Source organism: Scardinius erythrophthalmus (genome assembly GCF_964197995.2).
Source record: "Scardinius erythrophthalmus genome assembly, chromosome: 2".
NCBI classification, from domain to species: domain Eukaryota; kingdom Metazoa; phylum Chordata; class Actinopteri; order Cypriniformes; family Leuciscidae; genus Scardinius; species Scardinius erythrophthalmus.
Window position 1 is genome coordinate 37,583,064 of NC_138222.1, and position 16,616 is coordinate 37,599,679.

The window sequence follows — 16,616 nt, forward strand, 5'->3', positions numbered from 1 at the left end:
GCCTCATCGTTGTCTCTCTTTGCTCCATGTCGATTTGAGTTTTGTGGGGTCTGATCAGCCTCTATGAGGTGTACATTTCCCTTTCTCTCTCAGCTGTTCCCATGTCACTTCTCACGACTTCTGAACCTTGAGAGACGTTGTATAGACGGATAGTTGCTGTGGCTGTTTAAGTGTAAACAAGTGCTTTTTTGTGGATTCTGTCAGTGTTCATTTGAGACTTACTGATTGGTGAAGTGCTGAAGAAAATGGCTTCCTTTAAGCTGGATTTTCTTCCTGAGATGATGGTGGACCATTGCAGTTTGACTTCCAACCCAGTGTGAGTACAGACTTTAGTGTTCAGATTGGCGTAACTTGATTTGGGTTTCACTCTAATACCTTAAGTTCTCCTTTTTTTTTGATAGTCACTGTATTAAAGGTGGAATTTGTTTTAACTACAGAGACTGTTTAATTTTATTAGTGTACTTTGTAAAATCTAAGTGATTTGAGCCGAAAGGCCAGTAATAGTAACTGTTAGGCAGTATTTTCGGTATTAAGGAGCTGAAAGTCAATGCCCAATGGCCAGAGGCCTGTGGTGAGGGATGCTAGTTCATGTTTACTACGTAATCCTGCAGTAAACATGTTGTTGTTTTTATTATTAGACTGTATTGTCTAATTGTAGCCCAGTCTGAAACCTCTCCTTTAATAAAAGCCCAATACTTTGACTGTGCATGATCTACTAGTTGGATCTGCTAAATGAAGATATTTAGACATTTCATAATCATAAAGAGAAGTTAAAAATCTGGTTTTATATGATTGAGGCATTGTAAAAACCTGTGGTGTGAACTGTTATATTTCTCAAATAGTCAATGAGTTACTCACATTTTTTAGAAAGGAAAGTAAGAATCCTTGTTTTAATACTTACTCCGCCATCTTGAGTGGCTGTTCCCTGTCTGTTATAGGATAGGATGTATTGCCCCGTATATTATTTGTTAACGCAAGATTTCATTCTTTGCTGTTGCAGGATGCTGAAATAAAACATTTCAGTGTTTGTCTTATTAAAATCACAAGGGTTGTTTGTGATTCTCACTGTGAGGTTTTACAACCTCAAAGGGAACAATTTAGCCAAGAACTGGGCCAGGAACTGCTGACTGAGCTAGAGCTATGGTAAATTGCCTTCTCTGCATCTCTTGCATAACAAATAACCCAAAAAGAACAGAGTTCATTGTTGCTAATAGTCTTCAGATTGAAGGCAGCATTCATATACTATTCATATCAATTTGCAGCAATGGGAAAGAGATGACTACCATCTTGATTATCTCCTTCCTGTTTGTCTGATTGTTCTTCCATTCGGGTTTAGTAGTTTTTGTTGAATCGGTAGAATCTTCTGATTCTTCTTCAACATTGTGTTCTGATGTTCTGTGACTTTAGCTAATCCCAACAGTCAGGAACTGGTCAGTTCACTGGGAAAGAATTTACAATCCTTAAATGTTTTTGCCCCAGTGAACACCCAATGTTCCTCTGGCCCATATTGGATGATCTTCTAGAGAGGCTGTGTTATCTGCTTGTCTGAACAAGTTCTGGTTGCTGGAAAATCGACAAAGTGGAATGTTTTATAAGCTCTGCTGTTCTCTGATCAATAAACGCCATTAATCTGGCTTTTAGCTTCTGGCTAATGCTGCTCTTTGTCAGCAGGACAATGCTGTGTTTTCGTAAAGTGATCTGTCACTCCACTGATCAGCAGCTGCTAAAGAGAGTGATGAAGCAGTGCTTCGGCCTGTCCATGACATCACTCGTTGCTTCCCCTCATGCTTTACTCTTGTCAGAAGCAGAAGTGTGTCAAAATGTCCTTTTATTTCATTCTCATCACAATCTTTAATATTCTTTTGTGATATCTGACATTTTCCTTTCTCTTTTTAATGTCATTTTTGGTGGTTTATTGATTGAGGTCCAAATCTACTTTCAAAATCCATGTTATTGTGAATCTACACGTTGCATTTTTTTATAATGTTGGGCCTCGTAATGTTTAATCAAAATGTCATTACTGGACCTTCAGGTGAAAACGACAGATGGATTTCCAGATTTCCGGATGCTAGATTTCTGCAATCATTTAGTCTGCTTAAACTCTGCCCCTACAAGCTCGCATTCATCTGCCTCCAATTTTGAGTGCAACGCCCACATCTTCACAATCAACAACTGATGTATAGAACCAAGCCCATTTTGTCTTTTTCGATAATGTTACACTCACATGTTTGTCACAATATGTAAGAAAAGATCTGTCGCTGCTTCCATTTCATTACGATTTTAAATCCAGTTAGTTGAAAACTGTTAGTGCATGAACAATTTTCAGTTATTGCTTACCTCAGAAAATCTTGTGTAGCCATTTTAAAGGGATGGTTCGGAGTAAAATCAACCTAGGGTCCTTTGCACCATTACCTCAAGCCAAACACCCCCCCAGAAGCCTTTTTTCCCTTGATTGAACATTATTAAAGTTAGAGCTTATTTAGAGAAATCAGCCAAATGGCTTAGTGCAGGCGCTAACGGATCCAAGGATGTATCTCGTAAATTACCCCACTAACATTGCCCGGAATGGTACCAAACTTATACAGTAGTACAAATAGGTTCTGTACTCATACAACTAGGCATTGGAAAGTTTGTAAGTACAACAGGAGTTTATTTAAATAACACTTGCCTGATGGCTCATGCTACTGCTAACCCGGACCTCGAGGTCACTTCAGTGGTTTGGGAAAAGCACGTAAAAGTCCTGGCAGAAAGCGATTCATAAGGATGTAGTGTAACGACGAATTATAATTTTTTCCGAAGTGTTAACAACTTAGTGTTAACTAATAATTGTTGCAAACTGGTACTACCAACCAAATATTAGTGGATTCCTGGAACTGGGCGTCGTTACTCTACATCCTTGTCCATCGCTTTCTGCCAGGACTTTTACAGGCTTTTCCCAAATCACGGAAGTCTGATTCACGGAAGTCTGATTCAACCTAGGGTCCTTTGCACCATTACCTCAAGCCAAACACCCCCCCAGAAGCCTTTTTTCCCTTGATTGAACATTATTAAAGTTAGAGCTTATTTAGAGAAATCAGCCAAATGGCTTAGTGCAGGCGCTAACGGATCCAAGGATGTATCTCGTAAATTACCCCACTAACATTGCCCGGAATGGTACCAAACTTATACAGTAGTACAAATAGGTTCTGTACTCATACAACTAGGCATTGGAAAGTTTGTAAGTACAACAGGAGTTTATTTAAATAACACTTGCCTGATGGCTCATGCTACTGCTAACCCGGACCTCGAGGTCACTTCAGTGGTTTGGGAAAAGCACGTAAAAGTCCTGGCAGAAAGCGATTCATAAGGATGTAGTGTAACGACGAATTATAATTTTTTCCGAAGTGTTAACAACTTAGTGTTAACTAATAATTGTTGCAAACTGGTACTACCAACCAAATATTAGTGGATTCCTGGAACTGGGCGTCGTTACTCTACATCCTTGTCCATCGCTTTCTGCCAGGACTTTTACAGGCTTTTCCCAAATCACGGAAGTCTGATTCACGTCCTGGTTAGCGGTAGCATGAGCCATCAGGCAAGTGTTATTTAAATAAACTCCTGATGTACTTACAAACTTTCCAATGCCTAGTTGTATGAGTACAGAACCTATTTGTACTACTGTAGAAGTTTGGTACCATTCCGGGCATTATTAGTGGGGTAATTTACGAGATACATCCTTGGATCCATTAGCGCCTGCACTAAGCTATTCGGCTGATAACTCTAAATAAGCTCTAACTTTTAATAATGTTCGACCAAGGGAAAAAAGGCTTCTGGGGGGTGTTTGGCTCGAGGTCATGGTGCAAAGTACCCTAGGTTGATTTTGCTCTGAACCATCCCTTTAAGGCTTCATACATGTTGTTTGAGCAGGGATTTTACTCTTGTTTGCGCTCCACGCAATGGCTGAAGAATTTGCTAATAATGCCGCCATGAATGCTTTAGGTACCATGTTTTCTGCTAGCTTGCATTGCTAATCACTAGTAAAACATAAAGCAGCAGTAACATAATATAGAAGAAACTGTATCTGAATGATCATGTTTGGACTAGTGGTCAGTCAATTTGGGTTTTTCAATGGCCGATGCTGGTTCTGAGATCTACTGGTCTAGACAATCATCATGTAATGCAATACAAAGTACTCAAGTATTTATTTACAGAAAGCAATTTTGTGATAGCAAATAAGATGTACACAGCTGTTGAAATAAGTACTTATTTTGCAAGCTATTTACCCATCTCAACCTGAGAACAGCAAATGCATCATATATTGGCGAAGCTGACCAAGTGTAAACTGTTATCTGCCAAATAAAAGATTTGGTTTAAAAAACAATCATCAACTGGTTTAATCAGCCTGACCAATTAGTCTAATACTGGTGTGCTGTTGGGAAATAAGACTTGGTTGTATATTTGGGTTTTTCATACTTGGGCAGTGGGCACGATATGAGATTGTTGCGTGCATCCTTTCATGTGCAATATGTTTGAGTATCATCATCTGTCAGGGAGACATTGAGGGCCATGTCCTTAAGACTAGTTAAACAGACTTAGGTTTTTTTTTCTTTTCTGTAGAACCAAGAAGATGAATGGGTCTCTGGACCACCCAGACCAGCCCGACATTGATGCTATAAAGATGTTTGTGGGTCAGGTCCCCCGGACGTGGTCAGAGGATCAGCTGCGTGAGCTCTTTGAGCCCTATGGTGCAGTTTATGAAATCAATGTTCTTCGGGACAGGAGTCAGAACCCCCCACAGAGTAAAGGTACTTGACAGTCAGTACACTGCGGACTTGTACGGTCTGTTCCAAATCCTAGTGAGCACATAGCACACACACATGCAGTGCTGCTTAAAAAGCTTGGCATAAACAAGTTGTCTTATGTGGCAGAGCAATTAAGTTGCCTACTTTTTGGAACAGTCCTCATGTTGGGAATGTGCCAACAATCCCTTAAAATGCTGCTCACTAGGATTTGGAACGCAGTTCTAGAAATTGGTCTCAGCGGAAATGTTGTCATCTTGGACTTGGTTCATAGACCATTTATTGCATTTGCAGGTTGTTGTTTTGTCACATATTACACCCGTAAATCTGCGTTAGAAGCACAAAATGCCCTTCACAACATGAAGATTCTTCCAGGGGTGAGATAAGGATCTATTTTTATTTTATTGTATCAATAATCCATTAATCCTTCATGTGTGTCTTCAGATGGCCGCCTTATATTTATTGCTCTTAAAAATGCATCAAATCTACACATGTATTTTTTAGTACAACCAAAAGAAACTATTAAAGCTTTTCAAACAGCTGTTTTCTCATGGGGGATGGGAAATGTCAGTATTGATAAGTCATGTGTTTATTATTTTTTTCTCTACACAGATGCATCATCCCATACAGATGAAGCCTGCAGACAGTGAAAAAAACAATGGTGGGTGACTTGAATTTACTCCAAAAGTTACACTCCGTTCAAAAGTTTAGGGTCAGTCAAAGAATCCTGAAAAAAAGATTCATCATGGTTTCTAAAAAAACAACAACAAAAAACACATCAACATTTGATAAGTTTTCTTGAGTTATTACTATATTAGAATGATTTCTGAAGGTCATATGAGTAATGAAAATTCAGCTTTACCAAAATTGTTGATTTGTAGTAATATTACTGTTTTACTGTATTTTTAATTAAATAAATGCAGCCTTAGTGAGATTTAAGATAATTCCTTCAAAACATTAGAAACTCTTACCGGCCCCTAACGTTTGGACGGTAGTGTATTGTTTGAGGAAATGTTCGCAAAGACTGTTGAACAGCTGTGCAGAGGCAGTGCTGCCATAACACACTTTTCTTGTGTTTCAGCGGTAGAAGATAGAAAGCTGTTTATTGGAATGATTTCAAAGAAGTGTAATGAGAATGACATAAGGCTCATGTTTTCTCCATACGGTCAAATTGAGGAGTGCCGTATACTGAGAGGCCCTGACGGACTGAGCCGCGGTGAGAACTCTATCAAGTGCATGTATATTGTCACTTTCACCAGCCAAAGGAAATTATACACCCATCATGTGACCCAATTAAAAAAAAAGAGAGAGAGAGAATAGAGGCAGTACTGTGAATGTTTTGACTTCTAGCACATACACGCATGAATTTAACTTCAGCAGTCACTGGTAGCACACTAATAAACATCTTCATCAGTTACTCTCTCATTTTAGTTATTTCGAGGAGGTAGTGTTTGCGTAACTAATAGTTGCAGACACAGCCCATCAGAGAAAAATTAGACTCAATTGGCTCCTGTCGGCCCAGATGAAAATGGCTTCATTCATCCCAAACTCAACATGGCAACTGATATTAGAGGTTATATAACCATAACTGCATGCAACAAATTGAGAATATTTGCGCAGTCGCTTTGATAATTATTTATTTTCCCTTGTCCACATATTCTCCTAGTTTCTAGCTGTCATTTACCTGTGGCGTAGAGAATCACTGTGATTTTAAGTTAACCAGAGTGTAACCAAGGGAACATAATGCACATCCAGGCCCACGCTATTTATTTTAGAATTAGCTTGAGTGAACTTGCTGTCCATCACCATGGGAACTGCATAAGTAATAGGCACAACCCATTTCGACTCAGCAGCCCTCGAACCGTTTTCCAAAGAGACTGGGCCTGAATCGGGCCCGTTTTTGATGAGGTTGTTTCTGCCTGGTTGTTTCATGAGTACTTCTAGTTTATGGATTTAGGTTTTTGGTTTAAACACAGAAGTTGGTGTCCTTTTGTGATCTACTCTCTTACTTGTCAACTCTGTTCACAGGCTGTGCCTTCGTCACATTCACAGCGAGACAGATGGCCCAGTCTGCCATCAAATCCATGCACCAGTCACAGACCATGGAGGTAAACACACATACACTCATAAATGCCTATGCCCCAATGCGTAGTATAAAGATGTATCTATATCTATATCTATATCTCTATCTTTTCTTTTTTTCAGGATTCTATGAATAGGAAAATTAAAAGAACAGCATTTATTTGAAACAGTTAGTTTGTAAATGTCTTTTATTTAGCAAGGATGCAAATTAACCAAAAGTATTAATTTCTCTCTTCAAGAAGAGAAAAATCATACTGTCCCTAAATATTTGAACAGTAGTGTATTATGAAAGGCTGAGACGCTGCTGTGACATTTAAGAGTATAAACAAATCTGTGACAACTTGGTTGCTTTCCTTTTTATATGTTTCTAAATTATATTCTATGCTGTATTTGCTATGCTATATTTTGATTTCTGTTGTGTCCCTTAGGGCTGCTCTTCTCCCATCGTGGTGAAGTTTGCAGACACACAGAAGGATAAGGAACAGAAACGCATCACCCAGCAGTTGCAGCAACAGATGCAGCAGCTCAACGCTGCCTCCATGTGGGGAAACCTTACAGGACTGAACTCACTGGGGCCACAGTACCTTGCAGTGAGTACACAGGACAGATCCCGTTGCATCTGAGGTCTATGCACGTAGAAACCGCACCACTGTTTAAAACATGCAAACTGCACTGCATAAACTACACAAAGCACGTGCCGTGCACAATGAAAACATTCATATTTAGTACATGAGAGCTGGTCTTTGCTCCATCTAGGGCTGTCACAATATCAGAATTTCACTAAATGATTATAGCCAAAATACTTCACAGTAACATTATAATCACAATATGTATAGAAATTTTGAAAGAAAAACAAACACTATCAGTCAAATTTAACTTTATTTGTTTGGAAAAAAAAAACACTTAAAATATGTGGGTAGGTAGACAAGAGAGCGCTTGTAACCATAACTGTACAAAAAGCACTTACTGTTGATTAGCACTGCTTGCTGATTGGGGTGTCTAACATCACACGCTTTTATTTTATTTTTGCTGAATCTGAAAAATCTCCCACACTAAAGAGCTCACTTTTTTTCTGGTGCAGGTAGAGCATCTCTCTTTCATCTGTCATCTCCTCTGAGATGATTTTGTGAGGCAGTAGTAGCTACACTCTGCGTCGTCAGTAGAAACAACCATTAAGGTGCAATACTGCCACCTCCTATGTTGGAGTGTCAAGCAGATTGCTGGATTAATTACGATATTATCATTGGTTTGGTATTATCATATCAAGATTTTTCTTAAGTATCACTTATCAATGCTGGTATATTGCGACACCCCTAGCTCCATTCAAAATGTAATTTGCTTTATCAAAACTATAATGCATTATTGTTTGCATCTGTAGTAGGGATGCACGATTAATTGCAATTTACATGAAATCGCACTTAAACCGATTTGGCTTATAGCGATTATGAAATCACAAAGGCTGCGTTTGTGTTTTTACGCGCAGTTTGTCATTGATGTATGACTCTGTAAACACTGCTCCATCTGAAAGCACTACGAGTTTGAGTCACTTATGTGTATTTGAAATGCATTTTCCAAACATGAGAAGCATTTATGAACCTCTTGTCCAACAAAAGACAACATTTAATAACATGCTTTTATTCCAAACTCACTTCGTAACGACAGTTGAGCATCCTTCTGTGAGATGATGTGGCTTCTTACATAGAATAAGGTAGTCGTGTGTAGTCATGTTTAATCAATCAAAGCATTTCAATCTTCTGTTTATTCAGCTACAGATAGTATGATGTGTGTTATCATACTTCTGCGGCGGGGTATATTTGGCGTGTTTGTGTGAGAGCGCCCTCTGGTGTTCAGATGAAACAGCATTTACTACCGATCAGCGCGCATAAAATATTCGCAGCCTTTGTCAAATCGCGTGCGGTTTCATTGCGATTAATCGTGCGGCCCTAAACTGTAGTGATTAGATTAGATTCCGTAAGAGCCTTGCAATCAGATTTGCTTTAAAAAAAGTTTGCTGTGTTTTTCTGCCGTGTTTGAGCACATGGGTTACAGGTCTGTGTTTGGCCGTTATTTAAATGCATTTAATTTGGCTTCTCAAAATCCTGATTGTCTATGATTGGTTACTCCTAAAGTTGCTGTTTAATTGGGCGTTTCCTCACATGGGCCGGCATAGATGTGTATCCCTGTTTGAATGTGTTAGTGCTGCTCCATGGGTGTGCTGTGAAAACTTCTATCTTCTTTTCCCTTTCTAATCCTTTTCAGTCCTATTATAATTTCTGATCGCCCTTGAATGTCCACATTTCCTTCTTCTTTGTTTCTCTCTTGTTCACATGTGCTCCTTTGTGTCTTTATTTTGCCTTGTTTGCCTGATTTATCTCCTTTTTCATCTCCTTTTTCCTCTCCTCTCCTCTCCTCTCCTCTCCCCTCCCCTCCCCTCCCCTCCCCTCCCCTCCCCTCCCCTCCCCTCCCCTCCCCTCCCCTCCCCTCCCCTCCCCTCCCCTCCTCTCCTCTCCTCTCCTCTCCTCTCCTCTCCTCTCCTCTCCTCTCCTCTCCTCTCCTCTCCTCTCCTCTCCTCTCCTCTCCTCTCCTCTCCTCTCCTCTCCATCACAGTCCTGGATGCAGTCCTGACTCTCTCTGTTCTCTGTTTTGATGTAATGTCTAGCTTTATTTGCAGCTTCTACAGCAGTCTGCATCCTCTGGAAATGCGCTCAACAATCTCCATCCAATGTCAGGTGAGAGTCTGAAGTGCTTCGCTCCACTCAGACCCACTAAAAAATGATAGCGACTGTTAGTTAGCCACTTTCTCAGATGCATTGCAAACCCATAAAATCATTGGTTCTGACTGCCTATTAGCTTTAGGACGATAAAAGGAAGTTGTGCATGTGAATGATGGAGAGAAGCAAGTGTGTGGTGTTGTGTAGTTCTTGATGTTCTGGATGGTCTGTGATCTGCGGCAGGTCTGAATGCCATGCAGAATCTGGCTGCATTAGCAGCAGCAGCGAGTGCTACACAGGCTACACCCACAGGTAGCAGTGCTCTGACCACCTCCAGCTCCCCTCTCAGTGTCCTCACCAGCTCAGGTATGCCCTCCGGACAGCCCGCTCAATCTGCCTGGGACGCCTACAAGGGTTGGTCCCGCTTTTTAATCTCCTCCTGTTCTTAACTTTTGCTTCTTATCAGTCTGTGAAATAGAACCGCTCTGAGTACATGTGAACATGTGAACATATTTCTGTCCAATAGCAAATTTCACTTTACTAAGTTCAAAACATTGGAGCTTTGAATTTTAAGTAAAATTTGTTTATGCCTGATGTTAATTGCATATGTAGAAACGTACATTTACAGCATTTACTAATCTTGGTTAAGTAATTGTTCGTTGGTAATGACAGCTAATGTTGACAAATTGAACCTAAAGTGTTAGCAATTTCTCCAAACAAAAACTACTGTGTAATGTGTTTAAAACATATCTTGCTGTTCATGCATCAGTCTGCCCACCTTGACTCTTAATAATCCCCATCATTTGCTTTAAAGTGCTGTCTTTATTTGACTTATTCACTTTTTGCACTCTGAAATACATGACTTCTCTCATTACCGTCTGCTGTTTCTTCTCAGTCTCATTTGCTTTACGTGTCTGTGCAGTGAGAGCATGTGAAATGTGAATTGGCAATATGTCTGATGGATTAGTAATGTGTCAAACCTGGTTCTTGTTTTCTCTCCTCCTCACAGCGGGTTCCTCTCCCACCTCCAGTACGAGTAATTCGGTGAACCCCATGGCGTCTTTAGGTGCTCTTCAGTCTCTTGCTGCGGGCGCTGGAGCAGGTCTCAACATGAGCTCCCTAGCAAGTAAGAAAGAAGAAACGTTCACCGTTTTTGCTTTTGTATAAGGTCAGGTGGTGTTGCTAAATATCCGGTTTGTCCATGTTATTAAAATGCATCTCAGGTGATGTGGTCACATCAACAAAAAAGGAGCACATAAAGTTACTTCTACATGTTTAATTCTTTTACCATTGTCTGGAACACATAAGGATGCATTTGTTTTTACAGTATCAATATGATTTTTTACTTTCTTTGCCTCGTTTCTGCCATCTCCTTCTCTGAATGCGGTTTCTCTGTCTCAGTAGTTTTTATGTGTCTGAAAGCTGAGCTGTGTTTCTGTTTGCGCAGGCATGGCTGCTCTGAATGGTGGTCTGGGCAGTGGAGGTCTCTCTAACGGCTCGGGGAGCACTATGGAGGCTCTGACTCAAGCAGCCTATTCCGGAATCCAGCAGTATGCCGCTGCCGCACTGCCTAGCCTCTATAGTCAGAGTTTACTGTCCCAGCAGAACGTTAGTGCCGCTGGCAGCCAGAAGGAAGGTGAGTACATGGAGGTCTGATGAGCTTTGAGCAGCTGTTTGGGTTGGGAGAGTGAAAGCCTCTGTACAAGAGAAACTGTGTGTGTGTGTGTGTGTGTGTGTTGATGTGGCTTTTGTGATCACCATCTTAAGGATTCATTCTTGTTTTAAATATGCTGCAACAGCAAGTCCCAATCAGAGTGCGGGTAAGACATCATAATCACTCTCCACAATGTCCATTTTCTACATTTTGATTTGTTTAAAAGTATGTGGAGATCCATGCCAGCAACTCTGCCAATGAATTCAAGAAGCATTCTGGGTTAAATACAACTTCAAGCCTATCGGAATCATCTGTGGCATGCTTTTTTATGCTTGTGTTTTATGACCAATTGTTATAAATGTTGAAAACGAACAGTTTCTGTAGTTTTGGAAACCAGGATAATTTTTTTTCAGTAGTATTTGTTGAAAGTTCAAATGCATTTATTTGAAATAGTAAATACATCTATAATTTTACTAAAGATTTGTCACATTTGTTTAATTTAATGCTGATTAATTGCTAAATTAAAGTGTATATATACTTTAAATAATACTGACATTAGACTTTTGAATAGTAGTTTATATTAGACCTAAGAAGATTATTCATTTAAGATTAATAAACCATTTTGTTAAGTAAAGACTGTTGGATATTCCTAAAAAATGTAAATGACAATATTCGTCCTGAAAGCCCTCTTTCCAGATTTCACATGCTGTTAGTTCAGCAAGGCCAGATTTTTTTATGTGCGGGGAAATAACGGTCTATATCAGCAGGTATCAATAGTCTATTTTCGTCATTCAAAAAGGGATACTGAAACTAGGACTGCAGATATACAAACCGTAACCAAGCAGCACTTGCTTTCCATTTTGAATATTACTGGCGCTGATCACTTTGTTTATTCCTCTCCGCTCATGTTTTTATGAAAAGTTTTGTGCATTCGAATGCAATCTAAACAGCCAATCAGAGTTCTCTCTCACTGATGATCAACATGCTGAATTGGCCCAAAAAACCCAACGGCATCCGACTAGAGCCAATGGTGCGAAACACAACAAAAAACTGAGCCAACCGACGCTCAAAAACGGCCCGGCTTGGTGTGTCCTGGCCTTTAAAGGGACAGCAGCTTAATAAACCTGCTGCTGTGTTTTTAATGTTAATCAAACAACAAAGAAATCATTCACTTTTTTTTTTTTTACAGTTTTTTGCTGTACTATCAAAATTGTAATAGAGAATTGTGATATTTCACTGCTAAAGCAGCTCTAAATATGTGCTGTGTAAAGGGTTAGTTCACCCAAAAATGAAAATTCTGTCAGTAATTACTCACCCTCATGTTGTTCCAACCGCGTAAGACCTTCGTTCATCTTCGGAACACAAATTAAGATATTTTTGATGAAATCTGAGCTATGTCTCACTCCTCCATAGGCTGCTATGTGACCGAAACTTGCTGGCCCAGAAAAGTTATTAAAGAGATCGTTAATATAGTCCAAGTGACTCCAGTGGCTCAATCTTAAGTATATCAAGCGACGAGAATACTTTTTGTGCGCAAAAACAAACTAAAATAACGACTTTATTCCACTTTTCATTTCCTTCTCTCTGGGCCTCTAGTTGGTTCGCGTAGTCTTTTTGCGCACAATGCGCAGCGCGTCTGTGTTACACGTCACCACGTAGGCTCACTATTGGCCGACGCCGGTCATGTGTGTGATGCGTGATGACGTGCAATACAGACGCGCAGCGCAAAAACACTACGAGGCCCAGAGAGAAGGAAATGAATAGTAGAATAAAGTCGTTATTTTTGTTTGTTTTTGCGCACAAAAAGTATTATCGTCGCTTGATATACTTAAGATTGAGCCACTGGAGTCACTTGGACTATATTAACGATCTCTTTAATAACTTTTCTGGGCCAGCAAGTTTCGGTCACATAGCAGCCTATGGAGGAGTGAGACATGGCTCAGATTTCATCAAAAATATCTTAATTTGTGTTCCGAAGATGAACGAAGGTCTTACGCGGTTGGAACAACATGAGGGTGAGTAATTACTGACAGAATTTTCATTTTTGGGCGAACTAACCCTTTAAATGAAAGATAAAATAGGATAGAGCAATAGAAATAACAATGAAAGTAACAGGCTTGTACAATACATTCTAACAATCATAATTAAGCATGTAAATAATTAAAGGGAAGAAATATTTGCTAAACAAATTAAATCAACGAATATGTTTCATATTATTTTGGTTTCTCTGCCTAAAAATTACAAATGCGGTGAAAATACAGGTATACCAAAAATGAAGGTATTGGCCTCGTTCTGGAAAAAGTGGTATCATCAGTGCATTACTAGTAATTATGGCAGTAACACATAAACAGACCTAGAAATGCATTCCCACATCAAAAGAGCAATTTGCGCAACTGTTTTACTGAATTGAATTAAAATGCTATAACAAAATGCAAAATGGTTGTATCAACTTGGGTCTCTATTTTCTGTGCTAATCTGCAGCATGCTTGAGTTGTATTTAACACAGAATATTCTTTTAGCTAGGCAAGGAGAATAAATGATAAACCTAAATTTAAAATAAAAGGGTTGCTAGGCAGTCAAAAGTTATCTTTGTTTCTCTTCTGTTTTTCTAAAGGCCCTGAAGGAGCAAACTTGTTCATCTACCATCTGCCACAGGAGTTTGGTGATCAGGATTTGCTGCAGATGTTTATGCCTTTCGGCAATGTTATCTCTGCCAAGGTCTTCATTGACAAACAGACCAACCTTAGCAAGTGTTTTGGTGAGTCGAGTGCTTGTTTTGTCTTCATTTTTTAATTCCGACATCAGAAACCAGCCTTTGATGTATATTCTGAGCCGTGGGTAACTATAGTCCGGTTCTGTTCTTTTTTTTTTTTTCTTTTTTTCTCCTTAAGGCTTTGTAAGTTACGACAATCCAGTTTCGTCCCAGGCGGCCATTCAGTCAATGAACGGTTTTCAGATTGGAATGAAGCGGCTGAAGGTGCAACTTAAACGATCCAAAAATGACAGCAAGCCATACTGAGTGCTTTTACTCTCAAATGGACTTGTTTTGAAAATGTTTTTCTGGTAAGTGGAGTGTGACGTTGGAAAGTTATAATGACCCCACCCACCCTTAACACCTGCCTTTCCTAATCCTTTTACTTCTCTGGCCTTTCCTACATATCTTCTCTCTTAACCTTAAAAACAAAGACAACATGCAAATTGTTAGCATTATGAATTTGTTCCAAGGAGAATTTTTTTCCTTCTTTTTTTCACATTTATATATCTAATTGTTTTGTTGATCTTTTGTTTTCCCTCAAGTCTTATTATTATTATTATTTTTTTTTTGGTGCCATATTACAAGTTTGCTGTGTATAAATCTAAATCTTGCGTCAAAGGATGTTGCACAATGAAAGCCAGCCTGTGTGACTGCTTTCAGTCCCTTAGACTTTTGATCATCACGGTCTGGCCCCTGTAGATGTTCTCCTGTGTTTACACTAGACTCTTGTAGTACATTCGGACAGTGTAATGCTGATGCCTCCTACAATGCTGCCTTTCTTGAAAATGAAGGAGGCTTGCTGCATCGGTGCAAAAGATAATCAATCAGTCACCTGAATATTGTATTGAGCATCTGGAAGGTCAGGCTGCACTTCACTAGACTCCGTTTTCATGGATGCCTTTTTATTTAATTCATTTATTTATTTTACTAATTTATTTATTTATTTATTTTAATGTATCTGTGTCTTCACAATGAGGGTGATGTAACATTGCTTCAAAGTCTGTTTTATGTATTCTGTTGGAGGGCTCAGCTAACAACAGTAATGATGATGCTTTTTGCTTGTTTTTAATTCACATTAATATTTTTACATTCTAAAGAGACAAACACTAAGCAAGGGTATTATATCACATGCTGGTTCATAGATGGTGGTTGATATTTCAGTATTGCTAGTTTGCTGGAGATGCTACACTTACTCTCAGGACATTCTCACCATTCTGTCAGACCAAAACTACTTGCCCATTATTCTACTCACCTGGTACATGATGAAATAAGTGATGGAGTGCTTCATTTCAGTTCATGAATCCTTTCTTAAAAGCCTCAAACAAAAATAAGATGATTTTTTTTTTTTTTTTTTTTATAATTCTTTGGAAGTTGCTGAAGAATCACAATGGTAGCACATATGGTTTTAAAATGGCGTTTGTACACAATCCACACAACATGACTTTTATTTTGATGGTCATTATCCTACACCTCAATTCAAGAGGTTGGTCTTGAAGCTTTTAGCAATATTTGCATTCTGGAAACGAGTGAGAGATAATGTTGCCAAGAACATAAAGAAGGAAGGAAGTTTACAATTTCTGAATTCACGGCCGCTTAATTGTCCGTATGAATTAAGTCAATTTCAATAAGTATTATATTCTCAGTGTTTGCAGGTGGTCTCCTGTACCCTGGTACATCGAGACTCCTCAGACTCACAGTTGACCTTGTGATCGTGTATTTGAGTTACTCCATGCAGCTCACTTTAGTTGACCATGGCAGTAAATTAGTGTTCAAAACGTAATCAAATGTTAATGCCAATCTGAGTCCTGCAGGGTCGTGAGGTAAGAAGATTGTTTTTATGGAAATTGAGAAGAAATCATTATCCAGATAGTGTATATTACTTAACTATTATGCCTTTTCTATTTTTATAGAGGTTTTATAATATTGCCTAAATAATTTCTCTGAATTAAAACGGTTGTTTAAAAAAAAATCACTCAAAAGATTCAACAGTGTTTTTGTAGAATCCTTGTGAAGTTTTGTGGATACATTCACCGATTGTTAAAACAACGGATGTGTGGCCCTTTTCACTAGATTTAGTGTCATCTGTTTAGTCAAAGAAATTGTACCAAGAGCTTTTTTTTTTTAAAGTCTGAAGCAGATCCACGGTTCAGTCTAAAGTTCTTACTTAATATCTCTAAACTAAGTACATTTACATGTGCAGTGGCGATGCTGAAATGTGCTTTTATCAAAAGTCTTTCGTTTATTTCCTCACAGCATAACTTGAGCCCGGAGTCGCAGTTAGTAAAAAATAAGTGAAATTAGTGTTTTTTTTTTTTTATTGTTGTTGTTTGACATTTACCTCACTATTGTCATCACTGTTTGAAACGCTTGTATTTATTAATGGTGCTTTTTATTTTCACTGATTAATTGCAAATAAGCCAATTCTTGTTAACCTCACAATCTTTCTATTTTCATCAAGTACGGACACACTTCCGACAATCCAGGTGAGGAACCGTGTGCCACTCTTGCGACTTGTACAGATATGCCGGTCTGTATGCCTTTGAGTTAGTTTCATGCGTTAGAGACGCTTTAGACTGAACCCAGGTGTGAAGCCCCTCTTGAAGCGTTTAGATGCTAGTGCAGGGAGTCCCCAGTCC

The 16,616-nt window shown here is 39.1% G+C and overlaps 1 protein-coding gene across 9 annotated transcripts in view; it reads left to right on the forward strand.

Moving 5' to 3' along the window:
* Positions 1-16,616, forward strand: part of celf1 (cugbp, Elav-like family member 1) — a 32,552-nt gene that overhangs the window by 13,095 nt on the left and 2,841 nt on the right. For 3 of the 9 annotated variants that reach the window (XM_081354145.1, XM_081354140.1, XM_081354141.1), the window contains 12 exons: positions 4,597-4,784; positions 5,073-5,155; positions 5,391-5,439; positions 5,860-5,994; positions 6,807-6,886; positions 7,289-7,450; positions 9,532-9,589; positions 9,815-9,985; positions 10,581-10,697; positions 11,019-11,207; positions 13,840-13,983; positions 14,117-14,288. In XM_081354145.1, the coding sequence (XP_081210271.1) occupies positions 4,607-4,784; positions 5,073-5,155; positions 5,391-5,439; positions 5,860-5,994; positions 6,807-6,886; positions 7,289-7,450; positions 9,532-9,589; positions 9,815-9,985; positions 10,581-10,697; positions 11,019-11,207; positions 13,840-13,983; positions 14,117-14,244 (1,494 nt within the window). In that variant the 5' untranslated portion in view covers positions 4,597-4,606 and the 3' untranslated portion in view covers positions 14,245-14,288. Of the gene's footprint in view, positions 1-4,596; positions 4,785-5,072; positions 5,156-5,390; positions 5,440-5,859; positions 5,995-6,806; positions 6,887-7,288; positions 7,451-9,519; positions 9,590-9,814; positions 9,986-10,580; positions 10,698-11,018; positions 11,208-13,839; positions 13,984-14,116; positions 14,289-16,616 lie in introns of all 9 variants that reach the window. The other 6 variants (XM_081354138.1, XM_081354139.1, XM_081354144.1 and 3 more) reach the window with 3 other exon arrangements.